At 43.0% G+C, this 24,553-nt stretch overlaps 3 protein-coding genes across 8 annotated transcripts; 1 reads left to right on the top strand and 2 right to left on the bottom strand.

Annotated features, from left to right (window-relative positions):
* Positions 1–103: 103 nt before the first annotated feature.
* On the bottom strand, positions 104–8,180 carry cep83 (centrosomal protein 83). The gene is made up of 16 exons (XM_053862978.1): positions 8,023–8,180; positions 7,047–7,270; positions 5,588–5,738; positions 5,410–5,502; positions 5,043–5,174; positions 4,716–4,967; positions 4,518–4,649; positions 4,139–4,253; positions 3,924–4,068; positions 3,685–3,834; positions 3,517–3,592; positions 3,183–3,340; positions 2,989–3,118; positions 2,380–2,483; positions 1,782–1,944; positions 104–360 (listed from the first exon to the last, which is right to left on the bottom strand). The coding sequence occupies exons 2-16, from the start codon at positions 7,244–7,246 to the stop codon at positions 232–234; spliced, it is 2,130 nt and encodes a 709-aa protein (XP_053718953.1). The 5' UTR covers positions 7,247–7,270; positions 8,023–8,180; the 3' UTR covers positions 104–231.
* Positions 8,181–8,354: 174 nt separating this feature from the next.
* On the bottom strand, positions 8,355–14,538 carry hcfc2 (host cell factor C2). 2 transcript variants are annotated; one of them, XM_053862702.1, is made up of 15 exons: positions 14,342–14,538; positions 13,363–13,511; positions 13,125–13,285; positions 12,613–12,815; positions 12,457–12,541; positions 12,273–12,376; positions 11,436–11,666; positions 11,179–11,364; positions 11,062–11,114; positions 10,865–10,985; positions 10,633–10,781; positions 10,251–10,439; positions 9,885–10,182; positions 9,748–9,814; positions 8,355–9,326 (listed from the first exon to the last, which is right to left on the bottom strand). In XM_053862702.1, exons 1-15 carry the CDS (start codon positions 14,490–14,492, stop codon positions 9,317–9,319), a joined length of 2,157 nt encoding a protein of 718 aa, XP_053718677.1. In that variant the 5' UTR covers positions 14,493–14,538; the 3' UTR covers positions 8,355–9,316. The 2 variants fall into 2 exon arrangements, with proteins under 2 accessions (XP_053718677.1, XP_053718679.1); XM_053862704.1 differs by having other exon boundaries at positions 9,732–9,814.
* A 2,332-nt stretch (positions 14,539–16,870) lies between these two features.
* On the top strand, positions 16,871–23,838 carry LOC128758123 (ETS domain-containing protein Elk-3-like). 5 transcript variants are annotated; one of them, XR_008414442.1, is made up of 5 exons: positions 16,871–17,114; positions 18,773–19,003; positions 19,507–20,121; positions 21,085–22,414; positions 23,217–23,260. XR_008414442.1 is itself a non-coding variant. In XM_053863962.1 (5 exons), exons 2-5 carry the CDS (start codon positions 18,797–18,799, stop codon positions 23,307–23,309), a joined length of 1,029 nt encoding a protein of 342 aa, XP_053719937.1. In that variant the 5' UTR covers positions 16,871–17,114; positions 18,773–18,796; the 3' UTR covers positions 23,310–23,838. The 5 variants fall into 5 exon arrangements, 1 of the variants encoding a protein (XP_053719937.1); XM_053863962.1 differs by having other exon boundaries at positions 22,301–22,414; positions 23,217–23,838; XR_008414439.1 differs by having other exon boundaries at positions 19,507–22,414.
* The last annotated feature ends 715 nt before the right edge of the window (positions 23,839–24,553 follow it).

Genomic DNA, 24,553 nt, shown 5'->3' on the forward strand with positions numbered 1-24,553 from the left:
AGACTTCTGATGTGTACCATCCGTTTTGAGGGTTCGTTTTGGAAGCAAGATTTCAAGACGCATTTTAAAGAAAGTCAAGAATCCAGTCTTGTGGCACCAAAAATATCAGCTCATTTATTAAAAATATGATACACATATACATTGTTTTTAAAAAAACCCTGAGGAGTCCATGTAAAAAACAGAGCAACTGTTCAACAGTTCAGTGTTTCGCAGGAAAGAGGTAAGCGGATGTCAGGAGGATGGTTGAGCTTTCTTCTGCACCAGAGATCCCAGATGTTCCAGCTGCTGCTCCTGGACGTTCTCCAGCTCCTCCAGAGAGCGTCGTAGCTGAGCCAGTTCCATCAGGTGCTGCTGCTCCTCCTGCATGTTTGAAGTCAGAAGAACACGACTGGACAATCAGATGTGGGGTTTGTTCTCCACAATATTATTTTCAGTCAACAGTTTCATTATTGTAATTTTCCATGGTCTTATTATTGACTGAATAAGACCATGGTTGATAGTGTCCCTCATTAAGAAAGACCACACTTGTATTTACCGTATTTTCCGGACTACAGAGCGCACCGGAATATTAGCCGCACCCACCAAATCTAAGAAGGAAAATGGATTTTGTTCATACATAAGCCGCACCGCTCAATAAGCCGCGGGTGCACCGTTGCTGTCTGCGCCACAGAAAATGCATGAGGATCACTTCTAGCGATCCTCTAGTACTAGTTTTGAAAACGGGGTCCAGTGTCGAGACTGACTCATGAAACAATCTTGCCAATGTTCTGAACTCCAGTCATGAACTCCTCACATCTTATTTACATTTAAAGTGTTCAGAAAGCGCTGTTTTCACCCTCCAGTAGATCGTCTCTGTCAGCAGAGCTGCGGACACGCGGGCGAAAACAGCGCAATTTGAGCGCTTTAAAGGTAAATAAAACGCCCGTGATGTCATCGGTTTGATGTGACGAAGCTCAATATTTTTGCCAGCAAAGAGCATGTTCATTAGACTCTAAAAACTCGGGATGCTCCGAGAGACAGAGAGAGCACTCAGCTGAAGCAGCTGTCTTCAACCTCTTTCATGAAAGTTCTCGCTCTGGACGGTTGCAAACGTTTCAGATTCACCGCGAACGCTGCATCTGACACACACAAGACTGCAGCGGATTCGGTCCCGGTTGATTCCGTCTTAAAACGACACCTGAGAAAGGCTGCTCATCTGGCGCGGTGAAATTAATGATTATTTCTCGGGCAATATGCTTCACGTTCTGAACGTCACGCTCAGACCGGCGAGTGTCGCGAGTGACCGCTGGTTCCTGCAGTTTCACTTTCATGAGCACCAGAAAACTCTCTGTGCTCCGTCAAGTGCTGGTGTTTTAAATATCGTATTGAATTCGTGGCGTTGACGCCCTTTAACGTGCTTGTGCTGCAGGATGCAAACTTGACATGACAGACTGAAAAAAGCTTCCGCATTAGACACGCCGTTGCCAAGCGAGTGGCGAGTCGGGAGGGAGGAGCAGACGCATCACAAACCGCGGGCGGTGCCTCATCAGAACGGCTGCTGTCACATGTGACCGGATTTTGTGACCAGCAATGACAGGCAGTGGTCGGCATTCACAGATCACAACCAGTTCAGCCATTCATAATCGGAGGCCGATTGATTGGAATATCCCTGTAAAAATCAATATATTAGCCGCATCGTTTTATAAGCCGCAGGGTTCAGACCACGAGAAAAAAGTAGCGGCTTATAGTCCGGAAATTACGGTAGTAGTATTTCACAATATAGAGATGGAACAATATCTCACTTGTCTGTTGGTCAACTGTCCCTCGGGGTCAAGGAGCAATGCAGCTGTGGAGGTTTGAAAATTCGGGCCGGACATCAGGAGGCGATAGAACTCATCGTGTCGCCGCTGCAGCTCCTTCAGCTTTCGCCGGAGTTGTGTCTCCTCCTCTGAGTGAAGTGGACGTCTGCCAGAGAGGCGATCATATAGTTAAACGGCTAATGGAGCTCAAGTGGGCGAAATTCTAATTCTGGCTGCTAGGTACAACGTTGGACCATTTGAATAACCCACTGAATGATAATACTTCTAGCTTATGTTGTAGTCAAGACCAAACTGAATACAGAATTAACAACTTGTTCCAATGAAAGGATTTCAGTTAAAGATTTATTTTAGAAAAAAGCGAACCATTTCTCCATTCAAATCATTACTTTTGCAGTAAGAAATAAATGTGTACGTCTATATGGCTAATAGTCTTATGCTTCTGTATCTGTGGCCAGTTTGGTCGCCCCCACATTCATATTAGTCTCTGTTTCCTCAGGTCTCTGAGACTTCAACACTACTTCTAGCACAGTATGTCCCAACCTAGTATCAAGACAGAGTTGAAAGAGTTTCTTCTATTTACTTCTTAGCTACTTCCACTTCCAGCTGCAGCTCCTCACACTTTGCTTGCAGCAGCTCGATTTTGTCCTGCAGTTTCTTTTCGCAGTTCTCAGTATACGTCCTTCTCTAGAACATAAACAAGACACAGAAGTAGGTTACATTTTGGAAAAGGTTCTAGCTTTTCCTAGGGTCCAAACCCCTCTGTAAGCACCAGTGTGTGAGTATATAAGGTTGTAACTGAGGCTGAGACTAAAAATGCTAATTTAACCGGTGAATTAACAACCAAGTGGCTGAAAGAAATGGGTCAAACAAACTTGCTGAATAAACAAGGTACCACAGGGGTCGATACTAGGACCACTGAGCTTTACTTTAAGGCACATTTAAGGTCCTCGGGCATCTAAACCCATTTGAGCTCCACATCTTGTGTCATGTGCATTGCTCTAGATTTATGTGAAGTGAAAACAGCTTTTCCTGTGATCAATTTAGCGGCAGATACATGTAGAGGACTGGGGTGACTGGGGAGTATGGCCAAACTAGGTAAAGGTTGAATAGACTGACTTGCTGTGAGAAAATATGGGGAGAAGGGAAAAGACCAATGATGAAGAGCAACACACGGAGGATGCATCACAACCTTCTTCTGTGCCACTGACGCCCTCTTCATTCTCTCCTTGGCTTCCTCATATTTTTGTAGCAACTTTGCTTCCCTCTCCTTCAGCTTGTGCTTTTCCTCCAGCCACTCAATCTGTCGCTCCTCAACCAGCCTGCAAAGAAAACAAATTTAGGGCTCAAGAAAAGTGTATTCAAACTGCAAAGACAGAATTGTACCTTTCTGCATGGTGTTGGCTCTTTTCAGTCTGAGCTCTGGTGGTCTTGAGCTCCTCCATCACTCTGTTGAGAGATTCCTTCAGCTGCTGGTTTTCCTCTGTCAGCTCTGTTTTCAAGTGTGACAGAGTTGCCAACTGAACATGGAAGTCCTGGTTTTGCTGTTAAATTGGAGAAACGCAGGCCATCAGAATTGCAGCATCATTTGGCGCTGTTTTTACCTTCAATGCTTCAAAATTCAAAACCAAAAAGCTTTAGAAAACTCTTGAGGCGGTGCTTATTATGCTTTATTATTTTTGCGACGACTCAGGTGAGTTCAAGAGTCATATTATGGTACCTGCTGCAGGTCCAAAATATCTGCTTTCAGCTGTTCCGACTCCTGCAGCTGTGCGCTCTGCTGCTGTAGCTTTATCCTGTAAAAAAGCAACACAGCATAGTAGACAATGAATTGAAAAAGCTTCAGTGAGAGATGTGAAAATCCACCAAATAGCTGGCCTTGCCTAACCTGAGGCTTTGCACTTCCCGACGCACCAACTCCTCCCCTTGCTGCGCGTTTTTAAGTCGCTCTTCCCAATCCTCCTTCTGAGAAAGGTCTTCAGCGTCCTGTAGCGCCCTCTGTCGTTCTAGCGCAACAAGACGGCCTTCCAGCTCTATTCTGAGGAGGAAATATCCATTACAATAACCTGAGCACAGGTCTTCCTCAAACATGAAAAAACACAGTGTTTTTTTTTTTTTTTTGCTCACTTCTCCTCATGCAACACTGCGGCCTTTCGGATCTCCTCCTCACGCGCTGCCTGCACTTTCCTCACCGACGTGCGCTCACACTCCTTCAGAATCTCTTTATGACGTTCCGCTGATGATTTCAACAGATGCACATCTGCCTGCAGACCTGAGAGAAATGGTCACATGATCGCAGTCACCGGAGAACAGTCACCTTCTATTAGCTGTAGTGTCTGCACCTTCTATCTGACCCTGCAGCGCATCTCTCTCCCTCTCCATCTCCCCTCGGGAGCGGGCACACTCCAGTTTGACATTGGCCAACTCCAATTTGCTGGAATGCTTCAGGCTGTCAATCTGAGGAACAGAACATAAATACTATTAACTAACTATACAAATTCTGTTTAATGAGATTGTTTTGGTATTTTGCTACCTTGAAAACGGAACTATTTGGTCAGAATTCTTACAAGTAAAAAACAAGTGAAGATACAAGTGAAACAGAGTCCAAGATACAAATGTTAAACATAAAAAAAAAACATACTAAAAAAGTACTAGCTAGTACTTCCACAAATGAATGACAAACAGAAACAACAGAAAAATAAAACAGAGCTAAAGACGTACCTGGCTGGTGAGAGCGTTGACCTCTCGTTCAGCTTTGTGCAACCGTGTGGTCAGTTTGTCGTTCTCCTCACGAGTGGTGTTAAGCTCTCTGTCCATCCTCTCCAGCCGCAGGCGCAACGACTGCCGCTCAGCCTGCAGAAAGAGAGTAAGCCCGGTCACGTCCACTCAGACACGCGCGACTGAAATCTAAATAATCACCTCTAAGGACTTGATCGTGGCTTGAGACTCTGATATCTGTCTGATTTGGATTCTCTGGACATTCTCATTCTGCTGGCCGTAGTTTTCTCTCTGTGCCCTGAGTTCGGCCGTCTCTGCCTCCAGAGCCTTCAGCCTCAGATGCAGCTGAGATTTCTCCCTCAAAAGAGCCTCCACTCTCTTGCCCTCGGTGACTAAATCAGTGCCGTGGTACTGGGCATGCAGATCCTCCAGGTTCTTCTCCAGATGAGAGATCTGTTGACACAAAGAAGCAGGGTTAAAAACACAACATCATGACAGCGAATCAGAGAACAGATCAGCACGACCAACCTCGGCCTCATAGCGAAGTTTTTGCTCTTCCAGCACATGCTCATGTTCGTCCCGCTGATGGTCAAACTCCGTCTTGAGGAAAATCAGCTCGTAGCGGACCTTGTTGTAATTGGTCCTGTACTTCTCGTTCTCCTGGAAAAGAAAAACATAAACATGTAATGACAATAAACAACCTTGGGTGAGGTCCAGTTACGTTTTTTGACCTCTCAAAGTAACATAACAACTAAGACACATTAAGTATAAGTAGAAAACGCTGCAAAGTTACAGAATATTATCGAAAGTGTCACTCCCCAGGACAGCTGTCACAAATTCTTTACTTACTACCGTACACTACGAACACACTGGATGTTGCCCAAAAAGCACTGACCTCCTCCAACTTAGCGAAGCGCTCTCTCACTGGAGCTTCCATGTCAAGCTGCACTTGAGCTCGGAGCATCTCCAGTCGCTGAGGCGTCATCACCTAAACATAAAATCGTGTTACTAAATAAGCACTGCCTTCGACCAACAGGAGTTAAAACATGACCACCTTGAGCAATTCCATTTACCTGTAACCGAAGCTCCGACAGCTCCCTGTTTCTATCCAGCTGCTCAGTTCGCAGCTCAGCTATCAGAAGCTGCATGCTCTCGTGCTGTGCCTGTTTGTCCTTCAGCAGACGCTTCAACTCATTCTGCGCCAGAGTGAACTCATTCTGTAAACTGGAACATGAGATAATGTATAGGTCAAGCAACAATACAGTGTCTGACACTACGTTTGAGTCATAACACAAAAAGGTCAGCTTGATGAACACAATAATAATCTGGCTCCTCTTTCACTGTGACTTCTATCACAATTCAAAGCCTGATATTTCAATATGATTTGCAGTATAACGTCCTTTAAAATACACTGTAATAACCCATCTGCCGAGATTGAGAATGTAACAGATATGGGTGACCTGAGGCCACCCTCATCCACATGTTCTGGACCTGACACCAACTGGACTCATTTTGGAAAAGTGTTTTCCAAACATTATCTGCAATCATCAAGAAGAACGTCATTCCAGACCCGTTGTTGGTTCTTTTTGGTACCACTGGAGAGGATGAGTATTTCTCGGTGTTTAAATGTTTTTGTCGGTCTTGTTGGTATATACAGAGAGTTGGTATATACATATTTATATATATATATATATATATATATATATATATATATATATATATATATATATACAGTGGTACCTCGGTTCTCGACCACAATCCATTCCAGACGGCCGTTCGAGAAGCAATTTGTTTGAAATCTGAATCAACTGTTCCCATTACAATTAATGGAGATAATGCGTTCCAAGCCTTAAAATAGGCTTTTGTGGGAGTGAATGTAGAGTGTCTGCTGCAGGTGCGCTGTTCCTCTATGTGTGTGGCTGCTGCATGTGGGAGGGGTTGCAGAGTGAGTGACGTCTCTCCAGAAGTGAAGAGGTGCACGGTGCGTGTCCAGCTCTGAATGTGCGCTTCTGTGCAGTTTGGCTGTGACAAAGTCATAAACCAAGTAACGCTCTGTCCCAGACTCGCCTCATCCCTGTCCCAGCTCCAGCCCACAACAGGACATCAAACCCTGGAGTGCGCGCTCCAGCCTCGGAGGTGTGGAGAGCGAGCACCTGTGACACTCTACCACGGTCCAGTGCGGAGACAGGAAAGGTTTTACACCTCAATATGGAGAAAAAACAGTCAGTAAATGTAGCTAACGGGACACGTCAGAGGCTGCGTTATACACAATAACAAAGCGCGTCGTGGCTCAGCTGATCGGTCCACACACGTTATGTTTTTTCCTGCTTATTTCGGGGGCATTCGAGTTCTGGATTTTCGTTCGAAATCCGAAGCAAAAAAATCTCATTTTTGTACGAACTCCGATTTGTTCGAATTTTGGGACGTTCGAAAACCGAGGTACCACTGTATATAAATATATTGTAATCAACTCAGCGAGTAAATCCACTCCAATCCTATGCATCAAAAACATTTATACTGAACAGGAGTTACCTGGTATGTTCTGCCTTGAGGGTCTCATAGTTGGTCCGATGAGTTTCGCTCTTCATCCTCTCATCAGTAAGAAGCTTGTGCAGCTCAACGCCAGCATCCCCCAGGCCAGCAGACAGGCCGAGTAAAGGCACAGATGAGTCCATGTCAAGCTCTGGGTTGGAGGCTAAGGGCACCAGCTGTGGCAGCATGCTGGATGTCATCCTGGCATCGCCAGCACAGAAGCTCTGCGGTGAAGACATGAACAGGTGATGGGTCCTAGAATAGCTGACCAGCTCTCAGTCAGAAACAACGTGACTCTTCCTCGCTCCTGTGCAGGTGTGTGCTTTGTTGTGGTTAGTCTCCATGGCGGCTCTGAGAGGAGTCCCAAAGCCACTCGATATAAACCACCAACACTCAGCAGTCAGGATGAAGCAGTGCATCAATCTCGAGTGATGAGTTCACTGCCTTTCCCTGATGACTCGGTCTGTTGTGGTTACACGGGCTAATGCGGTCACAGCAATCACTCAATGTCGAGCACCATGAAGTGCATAATCGCCACATAACGTCTGCTGTTAATGTCTGTAAAGGTCCGCACAGGACAATATAGTGACAGACCCTCGGACACCCTTCAGGAACCTGAAGTGTTAGCGCTGCTTCTGCGGTCCGGACTCTCGTCGGCTATTTTGATTTTCAAATATCCCGCGACGGAACACGTCCTGCTGAAAAAGTCGTCTTGCTTCGATGGCGACATCAATAAGGCAATATAAACATGTAGTTAGACTTATATATTCGCACCTTAACAGCACAGTCGGTCCCTGAAACAAAGATATGCCGGAATGTTTACCGTTGTTTTCCCTTCTTAACGCTAAGCTAATTACGGCTAAGCTAACGATGACCGAACCGAGAATAGCAAGTCAACAACCAACGGTGAGCGAGAGCAACAAAAACAAGCCACGTTCTATTTAAACACCGAGGAATACAACAAAAATGCATGTACCGTGAATTAAATACTTCTCATCTTGAGCCCGCCGGCGAACGTCAGGTCGTCCATAAACTACAAACTGTGGGATCATGGGACTTTTCTCCGGAGGAAGCGAACGCCTCCCGAGATGCGCAGACTACACCAAACTACGGTTAATTCCAACGTTGCATGGATTTACGACTCACTATCACATGCATATCCTTATCAATAAGTTAATAACGCCCCTGTGCCTTGAAATTGAAAGCTTTTACTTCCGTCGTGTCATGAATAAATTACACTCCTGTTACGATAAACCCAAACAAAAATACGGACGCAACCGATTATTGGAGTTTTATGATTTAATGTAACTGTTATTGAAATATATTTAAAAAATGAGTAACCGTTTTGGAAGGATGTGAGAGCATGAATGTTCAATAAAAGTGGATCGCTTTCAGCTGCTTATCAACACAAACATGAAAATACATGTGGAACTGGAACTCTGATATGACAGTGAACTGTGTTGTGAATTCACCAAAGTATTTCAAAGAATACATTTAATACAAACAACTGACAAATACAATATTTTATATGGAGATGAGTATGAACACAGCAAATTAAAAACAAAAGATTACAGCGAACAGAAATTGCTCTCCCTTAATAGCAGGTTTAGAATATCCTTACTATAAAACAGAAAAATAGACATTAAGTGCTGCATAAGAAACACAGTTAAAGGTTTAATAAGGCTCAAGTGCATTACTAGTGGTTTAGATTACATTTGAATGGATAAAGGTGACAAAAAAGTAAGGATACGTTCATCTCTGGGCTCAGACTACGCAACATGACAAAGAAGCAATATTGACTGTGATTAATATGACATTTATAGTGCAAAGCTTTGAGTAGATTCCCATGGCTGTAAATCTGTGCATAGCTCAAATTGTAGAAAATGAAAGACAAGACACAAATATTTCAGTGAAAAGCTTCAGACCATGACTCAGTGTTCGCTGAAAATTTTCAAAAACTGAAGCAATTCTTATGGAGGAATTATAAAGGGGAAAAAAAGAAACATTTGGTTTCATTGATTTATCAGTATGACTAAACTCGCAAGCTAACATCTGCAACTTGAGATAAAAATTATAAAATAAAAAATGAAATACGTGTGTGACGGAGCACCGTAAAGTTTTACATGAAACCACACATTAAATAAAACTCATTGAACTCAAATTCTCTCACAATCAAATAGCTTGAGAAAATATAAATACGCAAAATAATTTAGCTTAAGTAAACAGTAAACAGAATGTGCCGAAAACAGATGCCTCTCAAGCCCAGAGTTTCAGCTGGAGCTGCGTGAAAAAGAAAAGACAATGTTAATGAAAAAAAGTAATTCACAGGAGTTAACAGAATTTATCGCTACAGTACCATGAAAACGTAATGTTCAATCCTCCTCAACACAGAATATATTTAACTTATTTCAGTTTTTATTTCAAATTGCTTTATTTTACCAAAAGATCAGAATAATCAGAATAACAATATGACAAAGGAACATTCGTCCGTACTTGAGTACTCAGCAGAAGACTTCAAACTGCGTACTAAGCATTTACTCCAACTCATTCACTTTATGGTTTGCATTGACTGGACTGGACTACCAGGGGAGGAAGGCAGGAACATTGTGCACACACCAGTGTTCACTATAAATACATCTTCTTAGAAATCATGTCAGGGTCACCATCATCACATGCAGAACATACAGAGATATCAGATCACCTGTCCGCTTCATCCTGGTGAGTGATGGCGCTGTCTGTCTTCGACCCAGATCTCACTTTACTGGGATCTGAACAGACATATAGGAAAAAATAATGTCAGATTAAAAAAAAAAAAAAAAAGATTTCTGTTCACTCCACCTTGGATCCAGCGGATCTGCGTGGCAGGCCCATAGCCCATTTCGTTCTTAGCAGCAATGCGGAAGACGACAGCCGGTCGATTGGAGGCAGAGAAGTCGATGTGCGCATTCTCCAACTGGGTGGAGTTGACGGAGCAAGATGTCTTGGTGCCACGGTAGATGTGGATAAACGCCAGCTCTCCTGGACGGTCGGAGCTGGCGGAGCGGCTCTTCTTCACCGCCATGTACATGGAGTACTCCAGGATGCGCCCTGATGGAGACGGAGGAGCCTCCCATGTGATGTGGACTAGATCGTTCACCTGGGCAGAGGAAGGTGGGCCACGTTGGTAAATGTAAAACATTCCACTTCATTTTCTGGGTCAGTCACCTTGTTAATCTTAACAGCCGATGGCGCTCCAGGGAATCCTGGCAGGCAGGTTTTGAACTCACTGACCGCGCTGAAGTCTCCCTGGCCGAAGCAGTTGATGCCTGCTACTCTGAACCTGTAAGTCTGACCCGGAGTCAGATCCTGCTTGTCCCGGTCTTGATAGTCCAGAGGCCCAGGCCGCTTTTTCCTCTGTGATGACCAATTGGAGGTGGCAGAGGGTTGAGAGTTTAAATGAGAGTGGAGATGACCAGTAAAGGCATATACAGTATTTTGGATTTTTATGTTTTCAGGACATAAAATACCCAAACACATAACCCTCCTCAATGTTAAATATTTGGCTTGATAGCTACTTTCACAATAATACAAACAACTCCCTTCTCACCTCTTTATTGCCAGGAGGGCGGCCGGTTGCAGTCACTTCGTCAGAATCTGCCGGTAGGAAGAAGTGGCTGACTTCACTAAACAGAGTTTTAAACACGCCCACATCGTGCCACACGGCTGGACTTGCGCTTTGTTGGTGATCAAGGTTTTCTGTCAAAGCGATACAGACACCCTTAGATTGGACTTAAGTCAGATTCAACAGTCCACACAGAGAGATCGGTTTACAGGTTTACCACAGTGTTTGGAGTCTGAGCTCTTGTCTGTCTCACTCGCAGCATTCTTTTTGCCATTTATCTGTGCTTCTTTTGAACCATTGGACACTTTGGAGGATTTCTTCTGCTGTGTTGACTCATTCTAAAACCAAAAGAGGAGGAATGAACAACATTTTTATTTATTTTTAGAAAACGCTACTTTATCATCAACCGCCTACCAAGTATGTTGTGTCCTTGTTATGAGCAGCATCACTTTTAGGTTGAGGCACACCTGGAGAGAGACAAATGTTTACTTTCACTGTTCACCAACTTCATTGAAACAAAACAGTGTGAACCTGTGGAATCTTTATCTTTGGCTTCCTGTCCATCTGTTCTGCTCTGATCGCCCTGAGGTGCAGCAACAGACACAGGCTGAATCTGAAGCAGGTAGCAGTCTGCTGCCATCAGGGGGCGCCATGCTACATGGAGCATGCTGACCGTGGATTTGATGAGTTGCACTGCTTCAGGAGTTGTGGGCCGCTCTGAAGAAACACAAAGATAACTATTCGTTCCGATTAGACCTTTCAAAGAGACAGCATCCGCTGCGTCTCACCTGTCTCCAGGTACCAGAGATCCTTGCAGCAGACCTGGTAGTTGCAGTTCTTCCTGTAGCCATCTCGGCCACTCCAAACATACATCCTGGAACCCACACTGGCGGCACAGTGGCCAGCCCTGGCTTTTGGCCAGCTGGCATACAGGTCATCTGTCTGGGCTGCTTGACTCTGTGGCTGGGACACGATGTCATCCAGCTGCTCCGGTCCCTGACTCTGCCAGCTCATGGTGTCTGCGGGAGAAAAACATAATGTTAACAAACAACAACAGTCTACTTCTTCAGATGACAGGAAGTGGCTTTCACCTGTGGACTCGCAAAGCAAGAGAGGAAGCAGGTCATACTGAAAGTGTTTCATAATACTACCGATCTAAAATCCTTCAGCCAGTTCGGTCTATCACAAAATCAGATTTACACGACATGATTACAGTAAACACAAAATATCGCCACAACAATAATATCACAGCAACAAAATAAAAAATAATGTTACAATCATTCAATTCATATTGAATTACACTGAACAAGTTAACGATAACTGGGTGAATTGATGAATGTCTGCTATGACTACAACATTAACTGACATAACTCATCTGTAGATGGCAGGAGTGCAACTTAATCTCGACCCCTTTAGCACCTGATAATGTCAGATATGTACAGTGAGACAGGAGAGAATAATCTCAACCTCTCAATCTCATCACCAGTTACTGAGTATCTGTTAACATTATTGACTACTGTTGACTAAAAAATTTTGACTAAAAGCAACTATTATTTACTTTGGTGACTACTATGTCACAGTGGGTGTTGATTTTGCCTTTTCATTTAAACATATAGGGAACGCACCAAGATCAAGGATGCTTAAGGAGTTTGAGCAGATCCACTCAGGTTGACTTGGACCTGATTGTTCAGATTCTGGAGCGCGAATCCAGCCGCCAAAAATAAACATCCTGCAAGCAGTATGATTCTTCATTGGTCAGGTTGCACAGTAGGGGAACATCAGCATCAATCGTTGGCGTTTCTCTCTGACCTGTTTCCAATGACAGTTGCAGAGTGAAGACTTCTGGCTGTTGGTGTGGAACCCTGTATGTTGGGTAACGACCAAACCATTGTGTCTGGAAAACAGGGTGAATGCTTGAGCTGTTTTTTGCATTTATGTTCTGGACAGCTGTAGAGTAAAGCATACCAAGATCAAGCTGCCACATGTCATTCAGCCTGTGTCCCTGCATCCCTCCAAAGATGTAAAGTTTTGGAGATCCTGCATTGGTGTACGCCACCGCTGTGTGGGACTCTCGTGCTGACGGCCCCCCACCCTTTGTGTCTGGAATGTTCCAAGCTCTGGCACCTGATCCTGACTGCAGCTCCAGCTCAAAGAAGTCCGCCATGTATCTGAGATTATAAGATTTGGACAGGAAAAGACACAATTCAAAGAAATACTTACATTTAAACACGGTTTCACTCAGCTGACAATAGCAGTAATACTAGTGAGAGTAGAGGTTTATAATAGTAAGACATGCTCAAATATAGAGCTGAAAGAGGAATGAATTCAAAAGAAAAAGAATCAAAACTTTTAAAAGAAACTAAATTTGATCAAACCATTGACATATTACACATTCCAGTTAAGTGGAATCTCACCCATTGGGAACCACATTTAGGGAATAACAAAAAGTGCGGAAGAACTGACATTATCTACCACACCTTGGAATATTTCCATTGGGATCATCACTGTCATTGGCCATTCCTCCAAACAAATAACATTTGTTGCCCGCCAGGGTGAAGCTATGCCCAATCCGAGGGCACGGGGGTGAACCATTCCGAGGCACTCGAGGTTTTAACTTCTTCCACAGCCACCTGCTAGCCTGGGGAGGAAATTGTTCTATATTCAATATGAACACATTTGGAAGCGATGAATTCAACAGTTGCAGGGCAGACCTACCTGAAGTTCATAAAGGTTGTTAGTGTATTTGCCAAACTCCACCATGCCACCAAATACAAGTATTCTTGTACCTTCACATACAAAGCCATGGGACGCACAGCCAGGTGGGATATCGCCCCTCACGGCAGGAAGGAACCACTGCTTTGATACTGCAATAAAATAAGGGACTATATGAGGCATACGAGAGTCGATAACACAGACCATTCTCCTGCATCAGCAGTTATACTTTCAGGATAGATTAGTCACTCTCGCTTTACAATATGTGCATCATAACATCATATCCTCATCACATACTCTCTAGCTTACTCTTTAAATTACAGAAACTGAATCATCCGGCAGGTTTAAGTCATTTTTCACCTATGTTTTAATGATAATTAAGAATGAGAGCAAGAATCGCGTCAGCGATTTATCATTGTAGAACAGAAAAATGTAAATTTATAGATGTAAAACTAGATGTAAAGATATATTCATTTTAGGAGAGAGATCCAGGACAACATGGACACGTCAACTGTTCCATCAGACATCACACGTTCTCAACAATTTAGAGTCATCGTTTTATCGACATACAAGCTCCACCCAATGGCAGGTTCAGCCCAACCAAAGCCAGAGTTGTCTCTGACTGCATTCGAATCCGCAACCGTCATACAATCAACACCATCCGAATTCAACAAAAAAATAGAACTGTCCTAAATATATTTATTGAATCGAACAAGAGTAATATGGATAACAGTTTTAATGCCTGAAAGTTGCTTAAATTGCTAAAATGCTTCGATCCCAATGATATATTCTTTTGTTTAATGACCTGAACTTATGTCGATATAATTCGATCTGCAAGAAAACGTACTTCAATCAGATCTTATATTATTTATGGTTTTAAAGGCGAACGCTGACAATAGGTGACCGGAGAACGTCAAGTTGCTTAGTCGAGATGCTAAAAACATTAGCCGCTAGGCTGCTAAGCTACCGTTAGTTAGCTCACCCGTGTTGTAAACATGGAGGTCCTCAGCTATTCCTTCATTCCCACCGCCGAAAACAATTATCAGTTCCCGTATGGCGACCGCCCGGTGCCCGTGCCGCGACCTCGGTATCACTCCCGTCACGGAGTGAACTTTTCGCCATCGCGTCTCCATTGTACAGACACAGCCGCAGGAGAAGACAAAATTTGCCGCTGTTGACGTCCCAAGGAAGGGGCGGGGCTTAAGTCGAGTCAAAGTTGTTTAAGCGCAAGAAGATGTCTCACTCTTGACCGATTTTGAGGAATTATGTTGAAAATTAAGATCCTTCTGTACACAAATTATATCACAGTTTCGTGAGCTATCTCCCACACATCTGTCCTAAAATCTAAAAGCTATAAGTAAACTATAAAAGATCGACGCGACTGAGTGTTCTATTACACATAAATGACTCAATGACGATTAAGAGTGTAACCTCTCTAAAATGTCGTCTCACTGGCAGTTCATTGACCTCGGTGTCACAGCAGTACGTAAAAAGCCTGCTAAATTGATAAATGTCGCCCAAGATATTGCCATTCATTAATGCATAGTCTTTTGTTATTTAAAAAATGATGACAAAGCTCGCTTTTTCTGACTGATTTAACTCAACCCTCACTCAACTCACCACTCGTCTGTGAAGTGTTCACACCAACGTGTATAGGTTTATAAGACTTTCTCAAGGCGTGAGATGTTGAATGAAATCATTATTCAGTCCAATACAGCCAGTTTATTGTATGACACATTTTGCCACCAATAATGGAGCCATTATTTCTACACCTGTCACATGGTCTGTTCCTAACACAGCCATCCCCAGCTGTTATTATTGGGATGTAACAAATCTGTACATCTATTCTAGCAGACATCACCACAAAACTACTTCTAGAATTTAGAAGGTGACATTTATAAATGTGGTCTAAATATCAAAGGTTTATTCTGTATTGTCATCAGCTTGTCACTCCTGACTTCACCCCTAACAGATGTTTCACTCCTACTATCTGGTCACCACACCCACTCCACACCTGTGTCCTGTTGAGTTGTTTCTACTAGTCCATTTTTACTTGACCCTGTGTTGTGTGGCACAAGACCCATGGTCTCGTGTTCACCCCAATCTTGCCTGTGTGGCTATGTCTTCCATATTAGACTGATACTGTATTCTAGTACTGCCGCCCCTCTTGCCTGTCACCCACACACTCAGTCAGAGAAATGTCTAACTTGAACCCAAACCTTCTGATTAGTTCTGACCCTCACGGCCATGCATTCAGGTTTAGCCCATCACTTTCACCGGGCAGCATAACAACTAGGCTGAACAAAATTCATTATCCATAAAACAGTCTGTAAATGGGAGCCTTTTTTCGGACAAACTAGTTTACTCACAATCCACTATCAGTGTCCATTTGATGGATAATTTTAACACCAGGCTTCTCTGTGGTTAACTTCAAAATACACAATTTGTCCACGTCCACCACTGACTCAAGACGCAGAGGACACGTGGTTTCCTTATAGTAGCGCTTCAAATTCCCTTCTACCTGCATCAATATGGAGTAAGTTTACATTTTGATCAGTTACATTTATAACCTTCACTTACTAGCCTGTCTTGAACTATATTTGCAGGTTATGATATCAAGGTAAGGTAAGGTAGCTTTTATTATCAATTCTGCCATATGCATTACATAAAGAGGATTGAAATGCCATTACTCAACGGCCTGTGTGGTGACATATGTGACGTTAAACCATGTATGAAATACAACATAAACAATATATATGACTGTCACTTGCATGATGAGTTGATAAAAAATAGCAGCAGAGTGCAGTGACAAGGCAACTAGTGCACAGTGCAATAGCTTAATGCTAATTGCACTTGATGTAAATAGCTTAATAGTGTAATAGTCGGGAGAGAACCGTAAAAAAAAAAGTGAGTTAACAATGAGAGTGCCAACAATTAAGGTGCCATTGGGAGTGTAAGAGTGACAGCGTAATGTGGGCACTAAAAAGAGCAGAATTGTGCAAAAAAAACCACAAAGAAATTATTGTAATGTAAACAGTGATGTGGACAGAAGACACTCCTGCAACAGGGTAGCATAGCGCATGTAACAAGGCACATAATGGCGTAACAAGGTGTACATAAGTCTGACATTCTAATGTTTCACTGTCAATACTGTGGTGCAGGTTGAGAGGTCAGTGTGGATGGAGAGTTCAGCTTCCTGATGGTCTGGTGGATGAAGTGGATCGACATGCTTTATCTGTGATGTAGCTTTTAATTGCACTTCAACTTTTTAAATGAGATGTTTAGCTCTTGCGGGCGCCACAAAATGACTTGACTGGCCAGATTCGGCCCCTGATCCTGGGTTGGACACGAGTATTACAGTAGCAAATAACATTTTCAGCAGAAGGACACAGTGTGATTAAAAGTCCTTAGTATTTTGCAACAAAGGTAGTGAATTGGTTGACTTTGTAAATAAAGTTATTGAAAAAAAGAAAAAAGCGCCCCGTTTCTCAGACACGCGCACAAGCACAGACGGGAATACTGCGCCAGAGGAAGTGCGCCGGTTGTCCGTCTATGCGTCCTGACTTCCTGTTCTGTGGCAGCAGAGACGGACGAAAAAAAAAAACAAGAAAAAAAAAAAAGCTGCGGATCCGCTTTCAGGCAGCAGCATGGAGCCCAAACACAACACACACAGCCCACACTGACACACACACGCACACACACTCGCTCACTCTCACTCGCACTCAGTCAGTGACGGACTCGGGAGCAGCAGCAGGGTGAGTTTCACTCCAACTTGAGGGAGAAAAACCCTTCATGTCTTTTCTTTTATGTTGTCGTGGAACCTTCAAGTGTGTCTTTGACTTCCTGATGAAACGGCCGCGCGTGAAGTAGCAAACCCGTGTGCGTAAAAGCCGTGCGTAAAAGTGTGTTTTGGGAGTGAAGACGCAGAGTCGCGATGAAAGAAAGCGACGTTGGCGAACATGCTGTCATGTGCCGTGGCTCCTTTAAAAAGTTCGGGAAGACTTTCTGGTCCGTCTAGACCTCAGCAGACTAATTACCTTCCGGATCGGAGCTGGCAGCAGACAACGTCTTGAAAATGACTCACCGACGCAAACAAAGAGCCGTTTCAGATTCTCCATCGCTCCTCACATTTATGCACACTCATACATCAGCACAGATATTACAGTGAAGAAATATTTAGGGCGCATTTATTAGTCTACTGAACCAAGTAGGTGTCAAACCACCAGTTGTTTCCCCTCAAATTTGATTTCCGTTTTACTCTGACTCTGTCGATATCGCTCGACTCATCTTCTCTTTGATCTCCTTGTGTGAGTCTTTCACTGAAATTTTTATTTCACTTGGTCTAATATTCCATCATTTTCCTCTTTCAAGTTCATATAGTACGCTCCTATTTTTTTAATATTAATTTTTATTTTGACATTTTATTATGATTCCCCCTTATCATATAAACTTGTTTAGTTGATTGTTTAATGGTATAGTTTTGACAAAAACTATACAATTATTTGTAATTTTATAATTAATAATAATCCTGATATATTACATTTATTTTTTCTTATGTTGTATTTATCTTCCTTGTGGCATAAACTACCTTGCTTCATGGGTCTTTCTATCACTTTAATTGATGTAGTTATTCACATATTTTCACTTTTTTAAATTTGTCATGAAGACGTCTCTTTTCTCCTTCAAACTATTTGTATTGGATTTCTTACATGGCTAATTTATATTTCAGATATTGAATATAGGAATGCGGAAGTCTGTCGGAGCTAGTCTGCTGTCGATAAACAGGAGTGTGTGTGGTTGTCTCCAGTGACAGGAAGAGGAAGTCCTTTACTTTGCACAGACGGAAGTTCCTCAATCCGGAGAAGACGCCCCTGTGTGGTGAATGACAGGAAGTCCTCATTTAGACTCACTGACAGTGTTCACATCTCAACACACCCACCTGAGCCAAGTGTGTGTGAGACAGAAAGTCAAATCAAAATTGGGAGGAAATAGTGTGGAAAGCAGGAGTGTGAGTAAGTGTGTGTGTGTGTTTTCGGTGAGCGCGTCATTTAAAGTGGTGCTTAACTTGGCGCAAGGTCACTGACCACATCCTGCTTTGTCACCATGGTAACCAACCTCTGCTCAGCCCACTGGCAATGTAAATCACACACACTCCTCAGATTGTGAAATCACACTGTGAGCAGTGACGGAAGTAAAGTAAGGTAATCACTTCTCTCCCTTCAGTGATGAATTTAGGCTTCAGAACCAAAGCAGTAGAAGTTGGTTCGACATATGACTATATGGGAAATGGGCTGGGGCTGAGGGTGGTGATAGGGTCCAAGAGTCAGGTGTGAAAATGAAGCTTGATGCTGTCAGACCCAGTAAAGAGTTAAGAGTGGTGAAAGAACCGTATTAATCTGGGATGTTCTCACAGATCTCCTGTGTCTCTGGCGACATCATGGAGAGCTCCATCACACTCTGGCAGTTCCTGCTGCAGCTGCTGCTCGACCAAAGCCACAAGCACCTCATTTGCTGGACGTCCAACGACGGCGAGTTCAAGCTGATCAAGTCAGAGGAGGTAGCCAAGCTGTGGGGGCTGAGGAAGAACAAGACCAACATGAACTATGACAAGCTGAGCAGAGCGCTTCGCTACTACTACGACAAAGTCAGTGAGCGCAAATCCACACGCACAGACTCAATTGCTTTCAACATAATGATTGTGTTTTAGGAAAAAATAGAGATTTTCAGAAGAATCAAATTTGGCTAGTTGACACCAGCTAAACTTTACAGCTCATTTCTTAATTCAATATCAAGCGCATTTCACAACTTTATATGTTTATTCATTCAGATGAGTATGAGAGCTCAGAAATGTGGGTCAAGGATTTACTTTTGTTTTGTCATTTTGTACCTAAAATTTGTGTGTTGCTTCTTTTTGCTAAAATCAGAATTCAAAACCCACATCCTAAATATGTTAAAATCATATCATAGAATTCACAAATGTGTATTGGACTAAATCTTCAAACATTGTCTCAGGCGTTTTAGCTGTCTGTGCATGTCGTACTTCATATGACCAATAGACTCTAAATTGAGTTACGTTACGGTGGGTGAGTCGAGTTAAGTGCCAGAATGAGGTTTCACTTTGCATCTTCTTCTCTCTTTCAACTGCAGAACATCATTCGAAAAGTGATCGGCCAGAAATTTGTCTACAAGTTTGTATCATTCCCGGACATCCTGAGGATGGACCCTGCGCTGGTGGAAGCCGGGCGGGCCGGTGAGGACAGCCGGGTCACCATGTCAGAGTCGGAGAGTGGAGATGAGGACGGGGGCAGACAAGGTCAGGTCCCTCCACCCCGCCAGCACCAGGTCTTGGATCTCCATCTGTCCCCCAAGGCTGAACCTGGTGTGGACCTCCATGACGACAACTCCACCGTCATCAGATTCAGCCCGGCCACGCCCCTAAAATCTTTAGGGCTGTCGCCCCGTAAAGTGAAATCATCTCCGTCGCCACCCCAGAGTCCGGTTTGCACAACCAAGGGGGACGAGTCGGAGTCCAACGCACAACCTTTAAACCTGTCGTCCGGGCCGAGGGAGCGGTCCAGGAGCGTGGCCACACCAGAGAGGAAGGGTCTCACACACGGCAGGGTCTCTAAAACGCGGAAACCCAAAGGCCTGGAGATCCCCTCTCCTTCCCTCTACCTGACGGTCAATGACCTGGTCTCCCTTGCCCTCAACAGTCCATCCCTGCCGTCTGGATCCCTGACCCCCGCCTTCCTCTCAGCACAGGTAGGCCTGAGTGTGTCTGGATGTCTCGGGCAGTGGGAGAGCCAGGCTCAGGAAATTTCAAATAGCAGACAGGGAGGAGATGGAGAGCGAGGTGAGCGGAAAGAGGGGAGGTGGTTTATAAGTGAAGCCATATGTTCCGGAAGTTCCACAAACAGTCTGAACAGACCTTCCCCTGACGGACTCACAGAAACGAGGACCATCACTCCGCGCTGAGTTTGATCCCAGAGATTATCGGTTTTAGGTTTCAGATCTTGGTCCCGACTCAGCAGCTCTGACAAGAGCGGGGTCTGTGGGGATTCTGAATCTAGTCCAGAAAGCTTGGGCCGTGCTTTAGTCCTGAAATAATATTGCGTCCCACTTTGACCGGGAATTATACCATTTCTGTGTCGACAAATATGCTTCCTCCAAAATCCAATACTTTTAGAGGATCTGATTTGAGCTTGGATTCATTCAAGTGCAAATCTATATTCAAACTATCAACCCTCCAGTTATTTTATGGCTCAAATAAAAGTAAATCAAATTATCATCTTTTGTTCTTACTTTAATAATGTGTATTTCACTGTCACAAAAAATGTTCTTATCTGCTGTGTGGACAGCAGCCAGAGTCAAACGGACTAGGCCCAAACTAGAAAACAGCCGGTAAATGGAGGACATCCTCTCCTCACCTCGACTTACTCCTCATGACTGATGACTGCGCACAGATCCATCAGTTATGTCCTGGTTGGAAATGAGGCTGCCCTGCAGGTGTAGGAGTTTTCATATCTCGGGGGCTTGTGTACGGCTGAGGGCAGGACAGAGCACAAACCAAGCACTTTTTAATTTAATTTTTTTATTTTAATTGTACAAAATTGTATCCAAAAATCCATTTCACCCTGCATAAACTTCAACCGTACACATCAAGACATCTATTTTATGTATTTATTTTTGCATTAGAACTTGTTTTCTAACATGCTTCTCTTGCAGAGACTTGAGTGTGACCCGTCCGGAAAGTAGTGTTGTGACAGGAAGGGACAGGAAGTGAGGGGCAGAGGAACAGGAAGGAGAAGAATGCTCTTGTTGAAGCTGAAAAACATGTCTTCAAGTGTTAATCCTCAAGTACACATTTCACTACTATAGCATTGAAATGAGTAAATCTGGTGATGAAATTATCGATCAATGAAAACATCTGTCTTTTTTTGGATGTGTATATATTAATACTGAAATTTATATCTAGTACTAAAAAGGCAGCCCTCGCTAACTGAACCTGGCTGCAGAAATGTCTTTGGTGTGTACCTGCAGTGGTGCTGTAAAAACATGTTGAATCTATAGCAAAACCCTGAAATGATCATTATTTATTTTCACCTCAAAATAGGTCCATCAAAATAGAGCCTCGGTCTCTCAGTGAATTTCACAGACTTGAAATCAGAGTCTCTCAGATTCATATTTTGTCCACCCAGGAAAAGTGTTTTGCCAGGAAATGACAGGAAGTGAAGCGCAGAGAAACAAGAAGTGATGCGTAAGAAAGCGTTACTGGTTTGACAGGAAGTCGTGTCAGCAGCTTATGACAGTCACTAATACGAACCTCCAACAAAATGGCGCGGTCTGCTACCCTGCTTTCAAGAAAACTCAAGAAAATGTAATTTTCAACAAGATAAGAAACACATAAGACTTGTACGTCAAACATGAATATTATTTGAATGTTTTGTTTTTTCCTCAAAACAAAAGGAATGATCTAATGCGCTTACGGCAGTGAATGTGGGATGCTGTTAAACATAAAAGAACAAAATAAAGAATGTAAGTCTGTCTCAAACGTGGATGAAGTGCTAGTCTAATGTTGATGTTGCTCATATGCTGATGCAGTATAAAGCAGTAGCGAAGACCAGGCATCTGTGCCTGAAGTCAATTCGGCAAAAATGGGTGAAGTAAGTTTTGAAGATGTCATTCTGCTAAACTCCAAGGAAAAGGGTGGTGCTAGCTAGTAGGGAGCTGTAGTGGGGTTGAACTACTGTTAGCAAAATGCTCATACAATGACCAAGAGTGACTCTGGTAAATAATAGTGAGAGGCGCATTGATAAAGCTTTTTTTCAAAAGGTGAACTAGTGTTGCACCTGCAGCATGGTCCACTAGAGGGCGTATTTCCACCTTTTTCATTACATCTAAAAGACGTGATTTAAAAAAAAAAAAATGTTCTTTTTCTCAGACTCCACCTGGACTGCTGTTCACCCCAAATCCTCTGCTGTCGTTCTGGTCCAGTCTGAGTCCAGGTGGTCCTTCAAGTCCGGCCCAGCAGCAGAGCAACAGCCCGCTCTTCCAGGTAACATTTACACCTCTGTAGTTTTCTCATTAAATGCCTCCATTTCAATCTTTTTTTAAATTCATCCTCTTTTGTGCCTTCTTTTTATTTTCATTTGTTCTATGTTGCTTTCATTAGCTTTCTGTCAATATTTCTCTTCTTTCTTTTTTTTGCTGAGGAATTATGTTTTCAACGGCATCGGTTTGTCTCTTTTTTTGTCCATGTTTAAAATGACTTGAAAAGTACAGATTTGGATGAAATCTTCAGGAAATATGTGAAATAGGACGAGGCACAAGTTATTCAATTTTGGATGGTCAATTTTCTGGATGGTCACCATCAAGTCATATTTGATATTTACTTTTCCTCTCAATTTAACATTTGCGGTTAGTGTTATTTAACTTTTTTTTCCTCCAACAAATGTATTTACAATATTGTTGCATAGTTGGACACTCGTTTTAATTTATTTCCTCCAATTTTATGTCAAAATAGCATGTATGTGTTTTCATGAAATTATTAAATAATCATGCACATTTTTAAAACAATTTTTTGTCCGAAGCATATCAATGTCAAGACGGCATTTGCTCGGTCAAGTCAAGTTCCAGTTTGGTTGCGCGTGTGTGATTCACTGTGTCTGCGTCAAAATAAGTTACAGATGTATCCGTTTCCGTTGAAGCAGTGGAGGGGGAGGGTGACTTCCTGTTTGTGAGGGCCGGGTCGGGTGGTTGGTTGTTGAACGTCGCTATCATGGTGTCTAATCTCTCATGCTAAAACGCTGACAAGGTAGTTTAGAAAGCTACATGTCATTTGACTTATCTCTCTGCAGTTCCCCTCTTTGATAAACGGACTGCCAGCGCCTCTGCAGGGCCTGGATGTGACTCCCCCACTGCTGCTTTCATCCAGCTCCAACAAGTCCTGATCAGAGCCTGAGCTCTGTGGATGACACCAGCACCAGACCAGGATTCACCTGGACAAGCCAATCCGTTTTGAGTGGTGCGACGATTAAAATAAATCCTGGTGGGTCCAGATGAAAGTCATGGCCAGTGACGACAAGATAACACAACAGTCACTTGTGACTGTCATGACACTGACACACAAAAGCTGTATGGTCTTGACAAGAAAACAGAATTGTGAGCTTTATCTCTGCTTTGTTGCATGTTAACACCCGCTCTCTGACTGATGAATATGAATATGAGTCGGCCATTTCTTGTACATGTGTAAATAGTTGAAGCAGAAAGCTCTCAGGAAGTGGGCTGTGAATTTTTATTTTGTATAGACTCGTGCTGTTTTTCAACGCACTGCGTAGTCTCTTGCTTCGTAGCAGATACTGTAAATACAGTGAGCTTTAAATAACGTTCCAAGACATGTCCAGGTTGCACAGAAGCTTTTTCTATTTTGGAAAGTGATGATGTTCAAATGACAGTAAATAAATTACAATTTTGATTTGAGTGTCTTTTGTGTGTTTTTCAGTCACAGCTACATGCAGTATCTGTCTGTGAAATATGTTAAGCAAGATTTTTTTTGTGTTTTATTCTAGTAGATGAAATAATGAAAGTTCACTGATACAGCCCTGTTTGTGACTGGAGACTGTGCTCAGCTCAGCTAGTTGATGCCATAACATTCTGTCAATCGAGAAAACCCAATTCTGATGTACGTTGTTTTTAATTTATGGAACAAATAAAATGATCATCATTTATTTAATTTCATCCAATTTGATGAAATCCAAACAAATGTATTTGTATTGCCTAAATGAAGGACACTATTCTAGAATTAAAATTGACAGCTCCACATTAGATAGCAAATATGTAAGTTTGGAGTATTATGCACGTGCACAACACCAGGGAAAACAAACGTTTGTTTTAACGGAGAATAACTACATTTTCTTTTCCTTTTTTAAGTGTAAATTTCAGAAAATAAGTTGTCTTCAACTGACTTTCTCACTTCAGACTTGAGTCCACATCTTCTGCCAATGTTTCCCTATTCACAAAGATGTCACCATATAATAAAACAATATATGACATCATATTCGGTCAGTCAAGACGGCACCAGCCACAGTTAAAGGACTCGACTCACAAACCAGTGCGGCGGTGGTGATGGAGAGGACACACCTCCCAGACACTCTCATTGATGAACCACAGCAGATGAATCTCAGACTCATCCCCA

Source organism: Synchiropus splendidus, chromosome 4, assembly GCF_027744825.2.
Source record: "Synchiropus splendidus isolate RoL2022-P1 chromosome 4, RoL_Sspl_1.0, whole genome shotgun sequence".
NCBI classification, from domain to species: domain Eukaryota; kingdom Metazoa; phylum Chordata; class Actinopteri; order Syngnathiformes; family Callionymidae; genus Synchiropus; species Synchiropus splendidus.